Source organism: Maylandia zebra, linkage group LG11 (genome assembly GCF_041146795.1).
Source record: "Maylandia zebra isolate NMK-2024a linkage group LG11, Mzebra_GT3a, whole genome shotgun sequence".
NCBI lineage: Eukaryota > Metazoa > Chordata > Actinopteri > Cichliformes > Cichlidae > Maylandia > Maylandia zebra.
Window position 1 is genome coordinate 20,202,716 of NC_135177.1, and position 19,611 is coordinate 20,222,326.

The 19,611-nt window shown below is 42.7% G+C and overlaps 1 protein-coding gene across 1 annotated transcript in view; it reads right to left on the bottom strand.

The window, feature by feature from the left end:
• Positions 1 to 19,611, bottom strand: part of itga8 (integrin, alpha 8) — a 41,107-nt gene extending 21,496 nt beyond the window's left edge. The window contains exons 1-13 of the mRNA XM_004541421.3: positions 19,223 to 19,611; positions 18,817 to 18,947; positions 16,495 to 16,595; positions 15,661 to 15,784; positions 13,864 to 13,925; positions 13,364 to 13,409; positions 11,418 to 11,543; positions 10,067 to 10,111; positions 8,691 to 8,734; positions 7,269 to 7,325; positions 7,075 to 7,127; positions 6,784 to 6,989; positions 3,276 to 3,473 (exon numbers count right to left, since the gene is read on the bottom strand). Coding sequence (XP_004541478.3) covers positions 3,276 to 3,473; positions 6,784 to 6,989; positions 7,075 to 7,127; positions 7,269 to 7,325; positions 8,691 to 8,734; positions 10,067 to 10,111; positions 11,418 to 11,543; positions 13,364 to 13,409; positions 13,864 to 13,925; positions 15,661 to 15,784; positions 16,495 to 16,595; positions 18,817 to 18,947; positions 19,223 to 19,416 — 1,387 coding nt within the window. The 5' untranslated portion in view covers positions 19,417 to 19,611. The remainder of the gene's footprint in view (positions 1 to 3,275; positions 3,474 to 6,783; positions 6,990 to 7,074; positions 7,128 to 7,268; positions 7,326 to 8,690; positions 8,735 to 10,066; positions 10,112 to 11,417; positions 11,544 to 13,363; positions 13,410 to 13,863; positions 13,926 to 15,660; positions 15,785 to 16,494; positions 16,596 to 18,816; positions 18,948 to 19,222) is intronic.

A 19,611-nucleotide genomic window follows, 5' to 3' on the forward strand; every position in this document is an offset into this window, starting at 1 on the left:
TCGTGTTGTGGTAACCTGCTGCATGAGGACAACGGATGGAAGCAAGTGGAAGTGTAGTCTTGTAACCCTCGCTTGTCATTTGCTGTGCCACTCCTCTCCTGTGTATTTAAGAAGAAAGGGACTAATTGAATCTGAGTGAGGCACATCTGTTTCTGCCTTTGGCTGCAGTCGCAGAGTCCCCCTGACACCACAGCATTAAACATTTAGGCCTTGTCTCTTTTCTCCTGGGGTGTGCTATGTCACTATGTAAGTGTGTGTGTGTTATACTAAAAATGCTACAATGAGGACGGATGTGAAGATGTTGGTATTTTGGAGTTTGGGAACGGAGGGGGAAAAGCAGAAGAAGGTGAGGTGTAGACAGAAAAGGATGATGTTTGGCTTTTAAATCACAATCTGTGAAAGCCATCAGAAGAAGGTGTGTTTTTTAGCAGAAACAGAGAAGGAGGTGAGAGGGAGAGCCCATCCAACTGTAGCAGTTATGTAACCTGGAAAATGTAACTCCACTCATGTCATCAGCTGGCTGTTTTATTTTAATGCTTGCATTTGCTAAAAAAGACGCATGACATGAGGCTTATTTGAGGATAGGGTGCCTTCAGGGTTAAGAGTTTAAGTTTGCACATGGCTTCATCCGGAGCTAAATCAACCAACGGCCTACTTTCCTTTTCCATGTCATTTCCATTTCCGTATACACAGGAAAGCTTGCCCACCACTGTTGATTTGAGGTTGGTGTGTGTACAGAGACCCACTGAGCCATAGCCACACACGAGCAGGCTGCATCACTCAACGAGGGCATCTCTAGGTGCAGGTATGATTTCGGTAATTGAGCTGCTAGCTGATGGTGTCCATCCTGGGCTATGAAAACACAACCTCCATCCAGAGTTTAGACAGACTGTCAAGCTGTCAGTGGATGTATGCCCTGAAAGCTGCGGGGGATCGGACACGATGATGAAATGCCAAAGATCAGTGGCTCTCAGTGGAAAAAGAGGTAGTTTTTCAGAGAGAGGTTTTCCTCATTCTTGGATTCATGTGTGGTGTTTTAGGACAATTCAATAAATTGCCAGCCATTACACACATTTGAAACACTATTTTTACACCACAGAGCAGGATAATTGCCTGGATTATTTCTAGATTGCATAGTATGGCAGGTTTTGTTTAAATTGCACCTATTACACACTTAGTGCTTTTATTTATTTTGTCATATATACCCAGTGCTGAGAGGTGGTTTATATTAAACACGTCAGAGATAGTAATCCCGGTGTGCCAAAAGCTCAGATTACTCTAAATGCTCTGTTTCAGGCAGTTTTTGCTACTTTCTAGGCTCCGTGAGGTGTCACTGAGAGGTTAAATCCTTAATACGGTGATCTCAGGCACTGACGCGCCACCCACCTGCTGTTCAAAAAACCCTGAGAGGGGCAGCCAATCAGAGGAAAGTTACTTAGAAGGAAGGTTAACCTGTGCTAGACTGAGTGGCTGTACCAAGGCCCTGTATCATGCATGAAATGAGAATAAAAATGGGCGCCAAATATTAGAGTTGATTTGGAGGCCTTTAATCAATTTTGCACTTTCCAACCAAATAAACACGAATCAAAAAGTCTTTCAGCGAGAGCGACTGTCGGGTAAACATTGTGGGTTTTTGGCCTTTAACCTGTTAAATGAAACCAAAATTGCATTTGAAGGCAATGTGATACACAACTGACCCCGGCCGTTTTGCACAAAATCAGATATGTCTGTGATTTAATGAAGCTTGATTTGAAGCAGTGAGCTGTGTGTGTTATTTTGATCCCTGTACCGCCTGCTTTTTCAGGTTTTGTCCTATCTACCTTTCGTTTAGTTCCACGCTGCTTGATCTGAAATCCAAAGACAAATATCTGAAATGATTCTTAAAGATAAAAATCCATAAAACTGGAGCACAGTCATCATCCATCTTCCTGTGGTCGACTAATGACATTTAATCACAATGAGAGCGCATGGCAGCTGTAGCAGGCCTCCCAGACGCCTTTGCAGTCCTCTCATAATGCTGATCAAACGTCTCAGGCTCCTTTGAACAGTGTGACTTTACTAGCCTGCCAACGACACACCGTGTGCGTGTGTGTGTGCCTCACTTCCGTCAGCAAGCTCTCTAATGACAGACGACACGAGCCCTGCACGTCTGTGTGCGCGCGTGTTTATACGTTTGTGTGTGTGTTGGCAGAAAGCTGTGCCACCCATGAGTTTCTTCTCTGCGTGCTCCTCCCAAAGGGCCTCCGCCAGTTTTAACCTGTAACTCCTGTGTGTGTATTTATTGTACACTGTTTTTAATTCTGATCTCTGATTTGCAGTGGGTCTGCGCAGGTCTAACTATGACCTGGAGCCTGGCCCGTGCTCAACATACACTCTGCTAGCTGCCAGTGAAACTGATCACAAGCCATGCATGTGAACTTGCGCGTTATTATTTCCCTTTGTATCCTGTTTGTGGAATGAAGAAATCTGTTATTGCAGCAGAATGAAAAGGGAAACCGCCAAAGAGGGAGTAGGAGGGGGCAAAGACAAAAGGTGAAACTAAACAAATTCTCATTTTCAGCCCAATCTGTGGAAGCTTTAAGCAAAATTAATGCTGAGAGCCGGATGGCTCCAAATTGGGGAGAAAATGAGGTAGTAAAAGCGTGGTTTTACAGACCTGCTTTGTTTCAAATCTTTTTCGTGGACTAGAAACTTGTGTGTTCTACAAAAACCTCCAAATGGCCCCTTCTCTGTGTGTTCCAGTTTAGTTTTGACATTATTTTCAGAAGACATAAGGTGAAGGTGTGTGGTATAGTAAGAAGGTGCCAAAAAAGGCTAGGGAGTTGCTGCATGTAAGTTGATTGAATGCTGCTTTGTCTGCTCACAGTTTTGAGGTTATACACAGAGGCTTGTAGGTCTGGCAGACTGAACATGAGGAGAATGTGTTATTGTGCTTCTTTTTTTTTCTCCCACTCTCATGTCTTCTCTCCTACTTGAGTACTGTAAATCTCTAAAGAATGGATGCGGCAGAAGTTCATGGCACAAATCCCTATACCCGCTTCTGATGACTTTACCAGAGAAAAGGAGGAAAGCAAAAATGGGGAGAACATGGAGATGGTAGTGGAGGGGTGCATGGGGGAACGGTGAAATGTGGAGGTTAAGAATGAAGAGGAGGAAGGCTGTAATGAGAGGAGCTGGAAGGAAAGTCGAGAAGCGAAAGAATGCGAGCCTGAGAGAGAATCTTGATTATAACGCGGGGAGCTGAGTAGAGACGGGCCGATTTGTTGAGTATTTACCAGGGTACTGATTGTTGTCCACATCTTGGCCTCCTCTCAGAGTGAATCCAAATCCAGGCAAACTGTCACTTGGGGCGTGGGCCGCCCTCAGCTCCTGGCTGAGCGTCATACCTTGTGTGGATATGTCTTTGTTGCCATTAAAGATCAATACTCTCCCTCCACGCTCCTCACCTCCGAACGGACAGCCCACTGCCACGTCTGAAGGATGACAACACACACACACACATATGCATGGTTTAGACATCAACAGGGTTAAAGTCCCTTTGAGAGGGGAGCAGAGGAAATTATACAGGTACAAGGAAATGGAAAGAGGAAAGGAAAAGAGCTTGACCGTCATAAACTGAGCGATCATGGCAGCTAGGCCATTTACTTACGTCTTTTTTTGTTTGTTTTTCTACTTTTTTTTTACAAATTTATTTTTAATCTTGGCTCAGCTTTATCTATCCTTATCTCTATAAACACTGTTTATGTTATGCTCAGCATGGGAAATATTTGTTTAAATAGGAAATGGAACAAGGTACCAAGTCATGGAAACAGAGGAAAAGAATATTAACTCGTTTTCTTATCTGCTTAGGGTTATGGCAGGGATGGAGCCTATCTTAGCTGTCACTGGGTGAGAGGCCAGATGAAAACCGGAGCATAGCAGTTAACCTGGCTAAATGTAAACAAACCTGCCTCTCTAAATTGGAGTCATTACCACCGTATGCTTTAAACTTCTAAAACAGTGCATAAACAGCTTGTTGCATTTAGCGGTTAATGTCTTGGATGAAATATTGTACTCTAAGTGTAACGTGTAAAAAGTAGGTAGTTGTATTTTGTTACTCTGGAACATATTTTCTGATTTAACTCTCAAGAGGAAAGCAAATCAGCACATCGTTCACCAAAATATTAACCTTTCCTTTAGAAATATCTTCAGACATGTAGATATATACACTCAGCCAATCGCAATGCATTTAGGTGTAGACATGGTCAAGACAATTTGCTGAAGTTCAGACTGAGAGTGATCAGAATGGAGAATAAAGGTGATTTAAGTGACTCTGAACATAGTATGGATGTTAGCACTGGTTAGGATGGTTGGCTGAGTATTTCAGAAAGTGCTGATATACTGAGATTTTCCCACACTCTGACATAAACATGCCTTGTTTATGTCAGAGGTGAGAGGAGAGTTGCCAGGCTACTTCGCGCTGATAGGAAGGAAACAGCAATTCAAATGCCCACTCGTTACAACCAAGGTATGCACAAGAGCATTTCTGAATGCACAGCATTTTGAACCTTGAAGCATATGGGCTACAGCAGCAGAAGACCACACCAGGTGCCACTTCCATCAGCTAAGAACAGGAAACTAAGGCTACAGTTAGCACGTTCACCAACACCGGACAATAGAAGACTGGAACAACGTCGCCTGGTCTGACGAGTCTCGATTTCCACTACAAAAACTGCTGTAAACAACATGAAAGCATAGACATGAAAGCATCTTGCCAAATCTCAATATAACACCTTTGGGATGTGGTGAAATGGCAGATTTGCACCACGTACTTGACAAATCTGCAGCAACTATGTGATACAATTATGTCAATATGGACCAAAACCTCTGAGGAATGTTTTAAGCAGACTGTCGAATTTATGCCATGAAGATTTAAGGTAGATCTGAAGGCAAAAAGAACCAACTCGGTACTAGCAAGGTGTGACTAATGAAGTAAGTATCTGTAAAGGAAAGGGGGATCTAAATGCAAAGAAAGAGATATAAGCATTCGGATACAGTAAGCTCCTGTGCAGATGAAGTAGAAGCAGATTTGAGTTTATTGTTTTACCTCTAAATTTCTGTGTCACACCATCCTGTATTAAAGTACCCATTAGCACTGTAGCTGTCCAAGCACCTCGAGATATCCTGTTTGTCTCCGGACCCCCCCTCTCTCAGTCTAAACAACTAGTTCCACATGAAGCAGATTGTGGGGTAGAGACGATAAATGCAACCATGTGTGTGCGCAAGTGTATATATGAGCCTGTGTGAGAGTCTGTATGTCTATGTGTGGGTATGTGTACATAACTGAATAGCTGAGTTAAGAAATTTTTTTTAAAAAGTCTTCACATAATGTGAAAGTCACTCATGGGCATTGCTCAACAACATCTCAGAATGTGCAGCAAAAAGAAGAGCATCAAGAACACCCACTGAACACCCACTGTGATCACTGAGACCAAAACTACAGAACTGTTTCTCAGACAAAAACAGCCCGACACTTTGTGAAAAATACTGACAGCGTTGGCCGATAAAAATGAAAAACAAAAGAAACCACATGGAAAATGAAATTAGCTAAATTGCAATGTGTTGACAGTTGACAGCAAGTAAAGCCACGGAGATGAGACAAAATGGGTATGGTTCCACTTTTAAGAAGAATCTTGGAAATGGAGTGATGATCATGATGTGGAAGAGCTCATCGGAGAGAAAGAAACCGGTCTGTTTCTGATTATACACCGACACACGAGGGCACAGGTATGGTCCACGGTTTGGGTTTGACATTAGCAAAGAAAAGCCGCTGAAAGCCTTGATCACAGTCCCTCCTTTGAGATTCTACACTATAATACTGAATAATGAAATCGTGCACAGACGTGGATGTGCACTCAATAGATTAACTCTCAGTAAGTACTTTGTCTCCATGGCACTTCAGGAGGCAGATCTTAGGTCACATCAGTGCCCCTCAGAGACGCTAACAGAGAGCAGATGTTATTTACATTTCTAGTCTGAAAAACCATCAGTATTGATCCAGTGGTTATTGATCTAATGGTTAATGACTGTAAAGGCGTGGTAGGCTCATTAACACATGCTCTCCATAAATAAATAAAGGACAATTCAGCGGGATTGATGTGATGGGAGGCTTAGATGCGCCTTCATTCATTCAATTTTTTTATAGCTGCAATCAACAAGCCTTAGTTTTGCAGAACATTTGGGCTCCAGGCTACATGGTGTGCATTTGTGTGTGTGTGGCTGTATTTGTACAATCAATATGGGGATAAAACAAACACATCGAAGAGGAATGAACTCCGGGCTGCAGGACAAAAACTCCCAGATGATTTTTATCTCAGGGCACATCTGGTGAGCTAAAAATAACTCAGACACACATAGACACATGGCCTTTGGCGGATCGTCACAGGAAGACACCACTCACACGGACAACCTTTCATCACTACACTTCCTGATTGGCAGGAGAACTTTAGGTTTTCTCACACAGCAGCATCTGATAGCATTTCCTCAGCCAGTGACATAACCATGCAAACAGCACAGGAACAGAAAAAAAGATTTGTTCTTTTATCACGTTAACCTGAAAATATTGGCCCATAAAAGAAGGTTCATTCAGGTTTAGGAAAAATATAATCAAACAAATTTTCCCTTCTCCATATCTGTCCCCTTCTATAGCTCTACTTGTATCTTTTCATTTTTCTGATTAAGTTAATCCATGTCAATTTATCTTTTTTTCCCCTTTCTCCTTTACTTGGAAAGGCTCAGACCTACCATTGTATCCATCTTGGTTGACATCTCCTAGCGGTGCGATAGCTGTGCCGAAGCGTCCAAAAGTGTAGGTGCCGGTGAGAGCGACAGGTTCAGAAAAAGTGAGTGGAGCCAGCTGGAGGTACAGGTATACCCTGCCCACCTCCTTGGGTTTGCTCTCCGTCTCTCTTTCCATGAAAAGGGGTGCTCCAACCAGCACGTCATCTGTCCTGGGAGGGCAGGGTGAAGAATTAGTGATCATACATAGAATAGAAAGTGTAAGCATCTGGAGAGACCGAGATGTTTTCTACTTACTCATCTCCATTTAAGTCAGTTACAGCCACAGAGTAGCCAAAATAGGAGGCCATCTGATGGACAGACAAGGAAGGAAGGCTACAGCACTTTAACCAAACCCCGACAAAGCTGCATGACTTTCATCTAATACTAATTTCAAATACGCTGCTTCGTATATGTGATAGTCTGAGACTGTGATGTGTTGATGGCCCTACCTGTTCCCCTGTGAAGTTCTGGATGAACGTCATGTTGGTGGAGTTGATCATCGCCACCTAAAGCAAGCAGACATGACTAATAAGGCACCGAGCTTTGCCCCCCTAGTGTACGAGCAGTAAACACGGCGGAGCAGTCTGACAAACAGGCACATAAAGAATGTTGGAAAAAAGTCAGAAACCGCATAAAAAAACTGTTTTATTTAACCGAACACCCCCCCGCCCCCACCACCATCCTCTTTGTGCTTTTACCATTTTCCCCTCATCCCCCCCCCCTTTAACCCTGGTTGCAGGGAGAGATGGAGGAAAGGGGGGGAAGGCTGAGAATTCCTTCATAAGAACTGAAATAACAACCACATGGAGGGAGCCGGAGGCAACACATACACACACATGCACAGACACACACACACCCTCACATGTGGAGGATACAAGCTGACCCAATCACACATGTCTCAGAGACGTACTAAAGAGGGATAGACTTATGAACACAGACGGATGAGGACGTGTAAAAAGAAATATTAAATCAACAACTTGAGATTTCATTTTCCTTTGCTGTCAGTTGTCAAATATGTTGCAGAGAGATTCTGATCAGGACTGACAGCTACTCCACTGTCAGGTCTACCTGCATCACTCCATCTACTGCACCAATTACCAGCTACATCCTCCTACTCTGTGGCATCCAGTCTGTACACCAAGGGACAGTCTTGCAGCAACTACAACGTCGGGATGAGGAACACACTGTCACAGGTCGTGTGTTTGTGTATTTGTGTGTCAAAGAGGGCTAGCGGGGTTACGTGGGGCCACTGGCCTTCATATGCAGCAGAAGCTGTGTGTCATTACGGAGGATTGACACAGTGAGCCCCGGGGACAAGTTCCCATACAAGAAAAAGAGGCAAACTAAAGTTTACTGGCATACGCGCAAACATAAGTAGATTTCTGTGTCAGCAGACAAATTTCAAAGACTTCATGTTGCATGTTTGTGTCTGAGTGCAGGTTTTTCACACATCTTCACAATAAAAGTTTACATGCAGATGGAATACAGATGCAAGACAAATTAAAGGAAACATCTGCATGAAATGTCTTATTAGGCTACCGAGCCGCCAATTATATCTAAGATATCTGTCGACAAGTCACTGGCACTCAACTGAATGAACATCACTCTTCTCGAAGATATTTCTTTGAAAAGTGTTTGGTCATGGTGGAGTAAAGCGTCAAAAATCCCACATATGCAATAAGTTGATTCAAGATCTGGTGACTGTGAAGGCTACAGCATATGATATTTCTTCTTATTCAAATATTTAACATACTTTAAATAAGCATCTATATTTGCTGGACTTCCCACTGTTTCATTTTTCTTTTGTCTCTCAGTTGGTTGTTTCTAAATGAAACTGCGATCTTCTAACTGGCTTGTCCGTCCATACTCACATATCCAAAGTTCTGCGCTCCTCTTGGGACTCCAGCTAACAGCTCTGGAAAACATAAAAATAAAGCAAAGAGTCAAATTGGTACGAGAAAGATGCACAGCGGAAAAGACAGTGGGGGAAAAAGTGACAGAGGTTTGTCTCAAAAGCCTGAAACCCCCACCGACCTCACAGCCAAGTGTCGCAGAGAACAAAGTAAGTGATTGGATGCTCGGGCTCTGCGTGTGTATTGATTGATGAGTGCAGTGTTGTGAACTTAAAGTGACGATCTGAGGGTCCCACCCAGAGCGAGAAGACAGAGTCCCCACTTCCTGCCTTCTGGCTCTACTCAACAGGCTGAACCGCGGGCCTATTAACCAGTAATTCTCAGCTTCATCTTCACTCAGAGCTCCCAGTTACAACCAGTTCTCCAGTCTGAAGAGGGTTTAGGGAACAAGACCACAACAAGCTTTGCACCACAACACAGTGCATCAGCAGGCATGTGTAACCTCTTTAGGCTCTCTTTAAGACTCTCTGACATGTGTTGCGCTTTAGGCGGTTCAGGGCCTTTGCAGGGTTGGTATGGGGGTATGTAAACACAAGGTTGTCCCGTAAAAATCCCACTAAATGCTGATTAGCAAAGCGACACTGGGGAGGGGGGGTGTATAAAGCTAACGTGAAACCGTGTGGTGACGCTGTTTAAAGAGGAAGTAAAAAAAATTGGTTTAAAAAGTGATGTGGTGACACTGTGGCTGGAAACATTTTGTTTTCTTTTAGTTTTGGTTGAAATTGTCCCGTTTGAAACACACACAAAGTTATGGCATCAAAAAGAACTTTAGCAGCACCTAAAGAGAAGCCACGATTATATACCAGAGTGTATCTACGCGGTACAATACTTAAAAAATGAAAGGATTTGTACATTTCTAGTACTCATAACTTCTATGAATTTATTCTGGCTCTAAAAAGCACACATTTGAAAAGCTGAAGATAAATTCAAAGGCACTTTTCCCCACCTGCAAATCCTTTATAAAACACAAATATGTGCATGCCTGAGCGCTTTTTCACCTAATATTTCAAATCCAGACGTGATTCTGGACCCACTCTAGACATGAAGAGGTTTGCAGAGTCTGCCAATAATCATTCTAATCACTCCAAATGGAGGACAGGAAAGCCCTTTATCAGTAGTCCTTGAAGTCCTGTCCACTCAGGGTCATGACCCAGACGTACAGAGACAGTTTTAATTACTGCCGCTAAGTTCAGACAAAGGCAAAGTCACACAGCTGTCCACTCTCTATCGCTCAGAGAAAGCGCAAACATGTAACGTTTTAGACGGCGCTGCAGGAGAGACTGCCGATGTTCTCAGGAGGTTCCTCGAATCTAATGAATTCTTGCATTTCTCACCTTGTTCTGAGTCTCCCGTAAACTCTCCCACTGCCACAGAGTAACCTACGGAGAAATCAGTTGCACATGTGGTTATAATTCAATTGCAGTTGTCTAATATTATCAATTGTGTTATGATTTGTTCATAAAGTTGGGTCCATAAGTATTCCGACATTTCCAGAGGCTCAAATGTAACAGGGAAAATGAACTAATTTAAAACATGAAGGTTTTTTAATACTTCAATGAAAATCGTTTGCAGTCAATGACTGCCTGAAGTACAGAATGAACCACACACTCTGTAGGGTTGAGATTATGTGACTGACTTGGCCACTGAAGAATATCCCATTTCTCTGCCATGACAAACTCCTGGGTCACTTTTGCACATTTTAGTATCCTCATCCAATCAGTTTCGCTGGATTTGTCTCAGAGCAGAGAGCACAGCCCCCACACCTCACATTTTATAATGATACTTCTATCAGTGGTTATATCAATGAGCAATAGTGACCCACTTCCACTGGCAGCCATACATGCCCATAACATAGTATTGCCTCCACTATGTTTCACGGGTGATGTGGTAGGATTCTGATCATGAGCTGTTTCTCTCCTTCGTCTTGCTTTGAAAATGTTCAGCGTCTTTTAAATGTCATCTGACAGTCAAATCGGATCTTCTTGTCCTTGAGTGTAAAGAGTGGTTTGCACTATGTTGCAAAGCCTCTTGACTTTCCATCATGAAAGTCTTTTTTATTGCAAAGTATCAGAAATACACAATGTTTTTGCTTTAGTGATGTGTTTGAAGGGCTTTTTCTTAACCAAACAAAGAATCCTGCAGTATGTTTACCTCTGCGGTCATTCAAGCCTCAAGGTGTTGCTGAGCTGACCAGTGCACTCCTTTTTAAGAATGTACCAGACTGTGGATTTGGCCACTCTCTTAGGGCGTTTGCTATCTGTTTGATAGGTTTATTTTCCTTTTTAGACGAATGATGGCCTCCTTTACTTGTATCTCTTTGGACCTCATATTAAGAGTTTCATTGAAAAGATAAAAAAGAAAGCTTAACAATTTGCGTTTAATTTCTGTTTAACTTAAAATGATGTGAGAACAACCTCACCTGCTTGTCAGTCAGCTGTCCAGCTACATTTGAGCCTCTGCAAATGGGGGACTGTGTATAAAAATGGCCGTAACTCTTAAAGAATGAATAGTAAACTTTTGTTAAACCCCTGGAATTAAAGCTGAAACTCTAAACTTTAATTAAATCTTGATTGTTTGATTTAAAAATCCACTTTGGTGGTGTACAGAGGCAACAATTACAAAAACTGTCTAAATAATTATAGACCTGAATGTAAGTTTGGGTGTGTGTTTGTTAATGCATGTTACCAAGGTAGCTGTCGTCGTGTGTGTCTTCAGCAGCTCTTGTGTGTTTCTCTCCTGAAACCTGTCTCAGCACTGCCTTTAACGAATAGCCATTCAGTATCTCGGCTATCCCTGCTGTCATCACCTGACCTGCAAACACACACACACACACACGGATGGAGAAAAACAATCAATCTGAAAGCCACATCTGTTTATAGGCAGCGGTTTAAGCTCAGACTCCGTGTAGGGAGCCCTGCTGTCCACTGTTGCAGATAACTGCTGGAGCTGGACGGCTCGCTCCACATGAAAGACACAGACAGCGCACAATCCTCTCAGAGGCAGAAACACTTACACATCTTAGTTCTTGCAGAACAAAAAGCTGATACGTTTGGCCAATACGCCTTTAAAAACTCCCAAGAAGAATGCTGCCCTCTCCATCACAAGGTTTCTGAATTATAGGTGTGCGCACACAAACAACACCCTTCCTCTGCTGTAGAACAAGAGGTCAGACAAACAAATGATTTTATCTCTGGCCGCCTTCAGCCTTCCATAAATCCTCCTTAATGTGTGTGTACTGATGGGGAGGGAAATGTGCCCTCTTAACCCTCCCCTCAGCTCCTCTCGCAGCCCTTCATCCTCCCTCTCTCACACACTGTGCCGGCTTTATCTCATATCACCGTGTCGACTCATTATTAAACTACAACCTGATTGAGGAGATAAACTGTTAACAGAGATGCATAAATCAGTGCTGCTAATTTCGAGTTATTTTTCACTCAGCGATAACAAGGCTTTATGTGAGTTTGTTGGAGGATGAATCAAGCTGAAGGCTGAAGATAATTGTTGTATATTAGAGGCCATAAAATCCAGGCTGAGTGCTTTTATAAACATTTGGAGGAAGTGTTTTAACTGGAGGCAGGCTGCCGTGCCAGTGCCAGAGAGCAGTCCATTAGGGTGTGTATGATGTCTGTCTAGTGCAGTCCTTTATGCCACAGCATTCATTATTTAACAATAAGTAATCATTGTATCTCTGAATAAAAAAATGAATCTATTTCCTTTCTCTCTTTTTTGAAAAACACATTATGTCTTACGTTATTCTTTTTTTTTAAGCTGCTGATGTGCCTCAGAGGTCAAAGATCATTAAGTTACAAAGAAAGCAAAGAGAAATGAGTTTGTTCAAGTGATGAATAATTGTGTCCTTTCTCCTTGCAAGCAGCTGCACAATGTTGGATAACACACACACACACGCGCTGTAACACCTGGAGCAGGGGGAGTACCGCTACACTTCCCCAGCTTAACTATGACACACTCAAGCTGTGTCTACACCTATTAAGACACTTCATCCCTCTGCTTAGACTACCCATGCATATCCAGCAATCTGACTGACCTCAGCTCTGACTTTATCAAGGAGATAAATCGTTCTGCTTCTTTGCTCTGTGTCTGACTCTCATCAACATACTCCATCACTTCTCTCTCTGTCATCTCCATCGCCGGGCTCTATCACTCAGGCCGTCCTGTCTGCTCTCTCTCTCTGCCACCCCTTTCCTTTGTCCTTCTCAACCCTGCTGCCTCGGCTTGAGGTTCTTCCTCTCCCCTCAGAGCTCCCCAAGCTCCTCTGAGGAGCAGAGGGGCAGGTCCTCCACTCCATTACCCCCTGATCAGCTCATTACAGAGCCCAAACACCAACTTCCTGTTACACCGTTTCAGACAGAGCGACGCATTAAGTAAAAAAAAAAAAAAGGAGGAAAGGAAAAGCGAATATAAAAGGGTTGCAGAGAAAGGGACGCATTTTTTTTCCACCTTCGCTTAGGTAAGATTTGGAAAGTGTGTCCAGTGTGCATATGTGTGTAGGTGGGCTGTCCCGACTGCTAAACTCATCTCCATTCTTTTCTCTGATTTGAACACTGTCCCACTGATGAAATCACTGCAAGAGAGAGAGCAAACAAAGGTTTACACACTGCTGTTTCAGTTACCTTGCCAGTAAAAGCTTCCAGGTCCTCCTACCACCAGCTTTCCTTCCTGGAATAAATACAATTAAGTAGGCTTAGTCATATTGGAGGAATTGTTATTAAATAAATTGTGCAAGTGTGACTAGAGGTTTATAAAATGTGTATAGCTGTGTGAATGTGCCCATATGATTCCCGCTGCCTTCTGACATCTTGAAGAGAATGACAGCTTCCTGTACGTAAGGAGGGTAAGGCCGGACCATGAGTGAAAGGTCAAGGTTCATACTGACTATACAGTGAAAGAATGCGTGTGTATATGTTAGTGTGTTTATGTGTGCCTGGTCTATTGTGTTACGAGGCGATGGGTCACATCGGGCGTGGAGGCTTCTCTAGGGACAAATGCTCTCTGATCTTCCCATTGCCCATAAATTTTGATGGGAGTCTTCTCTGCGTGAACTCTGAGAAGCGACAAATTGTGTGCAGGAGGTTTTTGGGTAATAAAGGGTAACTGCCGCTCCAGTCTATACCTTGGTGAAATCCACACTGAAACCAGCCTGGCAGAATCCCTGTCCCTCTGGGTCTGGATCATCTGCAAGCAACATGAACACACATGCAAAAACTGAAACAACAGAAGCGCTCAAAGGAATATCTTACTTATTTTAGGGCAGTACTTTTGGCTTGCACATAGAAACTACCTGAGATTGAAGAGAGAGCGAGAGGGCAATTAGGTCTCACCCACACAGGAGGGAAGAACAGTTCATGGTTCTCCACTGACTTTCTTAAGCACAAAGGGGCCTCGTCATCAAGTTTGCAAGAAAAATACTGATAAATGCATGTGGAGTGGGACGCACGCAGACCTACACACAGTGCAGCTCTAGTAGGAGTGTTTTTTGGGTTTTTTGAACAAACCGCATTTTACCGTCTCATTGGGAATAATGCAGGGCACAAGTCTTCACAGGGATTAAGTAGAATTAAAAAAGAGGGAATTTGTGATTCTGCTGTATTAATGTTGAATGGTCTGACAAAATTCCAACAATGCAACAATTAATTGGTACTTTTTTTTGTCTTGAGACAATTTCCTGGTATTCAACTGTGCCAAAATCATAGCTTCTAATAGATGAAACCATGTAACTACAACCTACTGTCAAAATAAATATTTAGATAATTAAGATAATCAAGCACTTACGGCATACATAAAAATGTAAAACCACTGATGTGTGTGTTTCTGTTTAAATTACTTCATCTAACAGCGCATGAACACACAAAACATGTGCCAATCATAAATTGTTCTCCATCTCAGTGGCCCCCTGGAGTGACCTTTAATGATGCGGAACTACACAAGCGCACTTATAAACAATGTGTTACAGCCTAACACATTGTTTATAAGTGCGCTTGAATGGTTGCACATACATGTTAAGATAAAGAAAACTAAAAAGAAAAAGCTTAGAAACACGACGCAGAAATACTTCCCCTGTAAAACAGGGCACAGTCGTTCCCTCCTCAGGAAGAGCTGAGTTTACGGCTTTGAACCAACGACCAGAGGGAGCACAAGTATGAATGTCTGTGTATGTGTGGACAACAAAGGCTAGGTTTTCTCTGCTGTTTATGATGTGCCACCTGATAGCCTTCATTTCTCCTTATCAAATTTTAATGCCGGCTCATATCGCTGCACAGGGGGAGAGAGATCACAGGAAGGAAGTGAGAATGAAAAAAAGAAAATCCCATAAATTCCATTTACAGAACTGATGACAGAAAGAAGAGGGCCACAGAGAGAGTCTGATAAACTGTTAGTGACGGATATATTTTCAGGTTACTGTGGCAACTTGTAAAACATCAGAGAAAGTGATTTATTCTGGAAGCACAATTCCATACCTTCCCTACCCGGACCTCGCCACGCACACGGTTTTTGTTTTGTTCGTCTGGGTTTTCAGATATCTTTGTAATCCTGACTGTGATGGTCACGGGAGAGAAACTGAGGATTATTCTTGCTCCGAGCAGCTCATTTTATATACGTGCTGGAAATCTCAGGCATATATCTCAAAACCAAAACTAAACCAAATGCTATCTGTAGGTGCAACAACATCACAGATGATGAATGCAAGTTTTTATGAAATTTTAGTGAACATCAGCTTTTTCCTGTCCACTAAAATGAAAAATATGCACTTTGTATACGTCATGTGATATCGTGGTGTCTTACTGGTCGACGCGACGTGGTTAATTTTCTGTTTATCCTGATAGCAGAGGCAGAAAACAAAGGGAGGAGAGGATGAAAGGAGCAACAGGTTGATGGAAACATTTCCAGACAGGGCTGCAGAGTGACTCACTGGTCCTGCATGGCGAGTACTCTGCGTAGGCGCTGAAGTTCTGGACGGCTACATAACAGGTCCCGACTGGGTCTTTCTCCCCACTCATCTTCACTGTCCGCCAGTGGTACAGAGGAGCGCATGCCTGCCCAATGAAAAAAACCCCACTTTGATTCCGGTTTTAAAAACAAATGACGGCCATAGTTAGTTTTGTTTATTATCCATTTGGAAGTTCCCTTTCTGTCAGTGCAACTGCCAGATAAATACAACCACAACAGAAAGGACATTACAGTTACAGGAAATACATTTAAGAACAAAGTGCTCTGCAGCAGCGTCGCAACAATACACAAAAAACCAAAAACTGTGTGACACCGCGCGAGTGCCAAACTCCTCAAATCACCTGGATTTGTTTAACAGTTATGTTGGAAGGTATGATGGAGAAATTGGCCACAGGAAGTCTGCAAAGGCGGTGTCTTGTACTCCCACCCTGATGGAGACAATTTCTTTTCACCAGACAGAGTGTGATATATTTCTGAGGAATGCTTGCTCTTACGCCATTACACGGAACTTTGTCATTTCCATTTATGAAAAAATCTTGCAGCTTTTGCATGAAATTGTAGTGCCCTTGTACCTGAATCCCCTGACATCAGTTAATCACCCTAGATATTCTTATTAACTTACGACTTATTATAATATGGTCACCATGAAGAGCTACTTGCTGGTGCGCCTTCCCTCTTGATCTGAAATCAGTTAAGATTTCATCAGTTTTCTTTAGAAAAGAGGGGAATGTAGGGGGAAAATCTGTGTGGGATAAGTTAAACGATTCAGATAATATCTGACTTTATTTCCACTCACCACCACTTCGCCTCTGTGTGCTCTGACCGATGCTCCAAACCACTGGTGCGACTTAAACTCCAGAGGCTCTCTGGTGCCATTTACCTTAATCATTCTGTTATCTGGAGAGAGAAAAAAAATAAAGACATAAAGGGTATCGTAAGAGTACAGAAAAGATATAATGTATAATGGATGGCAGTAAAAGCCATGAGAGTGTGTGTGTGTGTGTGTGTGTGTGTGTGTGTGTGTGTGTGTGTGTGTGTGTGTGTGTGTGTGTGTGTGTGTGTGTGTGTGTGTGTGTATTTTTAAAAAGGATTGTAATCATTAACATTGCAGTGTTGGCAATACAGGTTCAATTAAGTATCAGTGCCACTTTTATTCCCAAAGCCTGAGTAATAGTGGATGAGGGTATTGAATGATTAACTTCACAGCATAAAACCACGATCGGGTTATGCGAGGTGTTGCTTTCAGATGTGCATGTATTTTGTGCGATTGTGAACATTAGCTACATTTCTTCTTGGAAAAGGAAAATAGAATTTCAAAAATATTCATCATTTTTAAGTGTTTCTAAATGAAAACATCATTTTTCTGGTAAACTGAGTAGCAATGCATCAGCAGAGCAGACGTGAAGCAGTGGAGTATTCAGCTTTACTTTCCAGACTTCTTAACTCACACGGACATCCAATCGATCATTAATCTGTGATAGCATATCATCCCCTCTCCTGTTCACTTCACTTCACTGGCATGACTTGACACATCTGCATAATGTCACTGAAACCATGCACACGCATAATCAGACACATGTGAAGTTGATATATGGACATTAACCAGTCAAGTGCACACAGATGCTCAGCACTCTGCTCCGGATACTTTGTACAGTGTGCATCAGTGTGTGTATGCATGTGCCTCCTACCTAGTCTGGTTTATACCTGTAAGAATGGGTCTGCTGTAACTCTAGAAATATCCACAGTGGCCACGGTCATCAATCAACTTGTGCATAACCCCCCATTGTAGTGGAAAGATGCACACATGACTTCACACACAAATTTGTTCCACTAAGTTTATGCCTCTGTCCCTCAAACCTGAAATTAACCCCCAAAACACTTCAAATTAAAACTAAACCCCCCTCGGTGAAAAATAACTGTAATTAACTTTAGAGAAAACAAAACATCTCAGTCTTTATCTTCATGGAGCCTTGCTGTAGTTCAGGCAGAACACTGAAGCAGTGCTTTTATCAGCTGATCAGCTATCAGCAGTTGCATTTCCGCATCAGCTGCTTGTTGATAAATTATCCAGTCATAGTCACACTGTGGTATAATAATATGACAGATATACGATCTCTGCAGCAGTATGGCTTCCAACTGCAGCGTCATCTTCAAAGGTTTTTTCTTATGGATTGAAGGTTTTTATGTTAATTCAGTTACAATTTGCTGTTTATATATATGTACATCTTTCTCTGGATCCTGTTGGATATGTTAGATCTGCCCATAACACTACAAGAGAGTAGAGTTACTCCTATCACTGCACTGATAAGCCAGTTGCTTCACCACTTCACTTTTTGTGGTCATCACAAAGATGTTAGAAGTCCTTGTAATAGGTGAGAGAGAGAGAGAGAGAGAGAGAGAGAGAGAGAGAGAGAGAGAGAGAGAGAAGGACAGACTGATGGAGGGGAGGGAAAGGAGACGGTTACATTTTCAAGATCTAATAAAAAGCAGACCTCGCCCAATCCCCCTTTCTTCCGAAGGGAAACTAAATTCCCATGTGCATTCAGTTTACCCCCTCCTCTCTCTCTCCCTCTTTCTCTCTCTCTCACACACACACATGCCAACTCAGATAGAGAAGCGTGTGTCAGAAACATTAGACCCACCAACAAAAGTTGATTGGACACCACTGTTGATAATATACTGGATACCATAATCAACATGATGAAGAAATCCACCAGCAAACCTGCCATACTTTTTTTTCCTTTTTTTTATTGTTACAGGAAGCTGATGAGACCCACATGTCTCATCTCTCTCTCTTTTCATCCAATAACACTTGCGCCAACTTAAACAGACACACACAGGTCATAAAACAGTGGTTTCAATTCCAGTAACATCTGGGGCCACCTATGATTCTAAAAGGAATTATTACAAGTGAAATAAATGATGGTTCAATTTCATCTCTGGTATTAAATAAAACACTTATATGAGAACTCATGAAACAATGACTGTGACAGGTTCACGGTTTGTCCAGCTCAAACGGGTAATACTTTCTATTTACTGCAAAGAAACCAGCAGTCTACCTCATGTTTATTCAGGTCAGTGAGAAAGACAGAGAGAAAACAGGCTTCAGGTAACTCACTGGAGTTGTCAAAGGGTATCTGTCTGCAGCTCTCAGGCAGCCCAGGCCAGGGGCAGTAATAAACGGCTCCAGCCTCTACGATGCCGGGCTGGGAGGTGTTGGCTTTGGGAGCCCCAACCAGCACACTGATCCTAATAGGCAAAAGAAAAACCAAGACATATGCAAGACAATGTACTCTTCAAACAATGCATAAACTCTCATACATGGCAGGTCCTTTTACTCTGTTTTCCTTAATCTGTCAGAGGTAAGACAGATAATGACGCTCATGGATTTTCATTATTCCCCCCATCACTCTTTTTCTTTATTATTTTATTAGTATTAGTGTTAGGCAATGTGTTGAATTTGTACAGGTACAGTTTAAGAAGAACTTCTGCAGGACAGCTTCAGCCCTGATGTTGCCACTCACGTGTTGCTGTCGGCGGTAGCTTGGTAGAAGTCCACAGCATAACCGAAGTAACTTCCATCGGGTCCCCTATAAACTGTGGGATGCTCTGCGTAAAAGTTAAACCCCCAAACTCCGTTTAGCGCCGACGAGAGCACGGACAGAACACCCAGAATACACATCCCAGCATATGAAACACCGTCCCATCCACGCTCCATCCCAAGGAACAGCAAGCTTCCCACTATTCCCAAAAAGTGAGACAGGGGGTGAGAGAGATTCCAAGATGCAGGTGAGGTTTGCTCGCACAGTCCAGAGTTTAAGCCCGCCAACTCTCCCTGCTCCCGGTTTCCTTCATGCACTCTGCTGCGCTCGCCCAGAACTGACTCTTGACACCCTGAAACCACCAGTCTGCC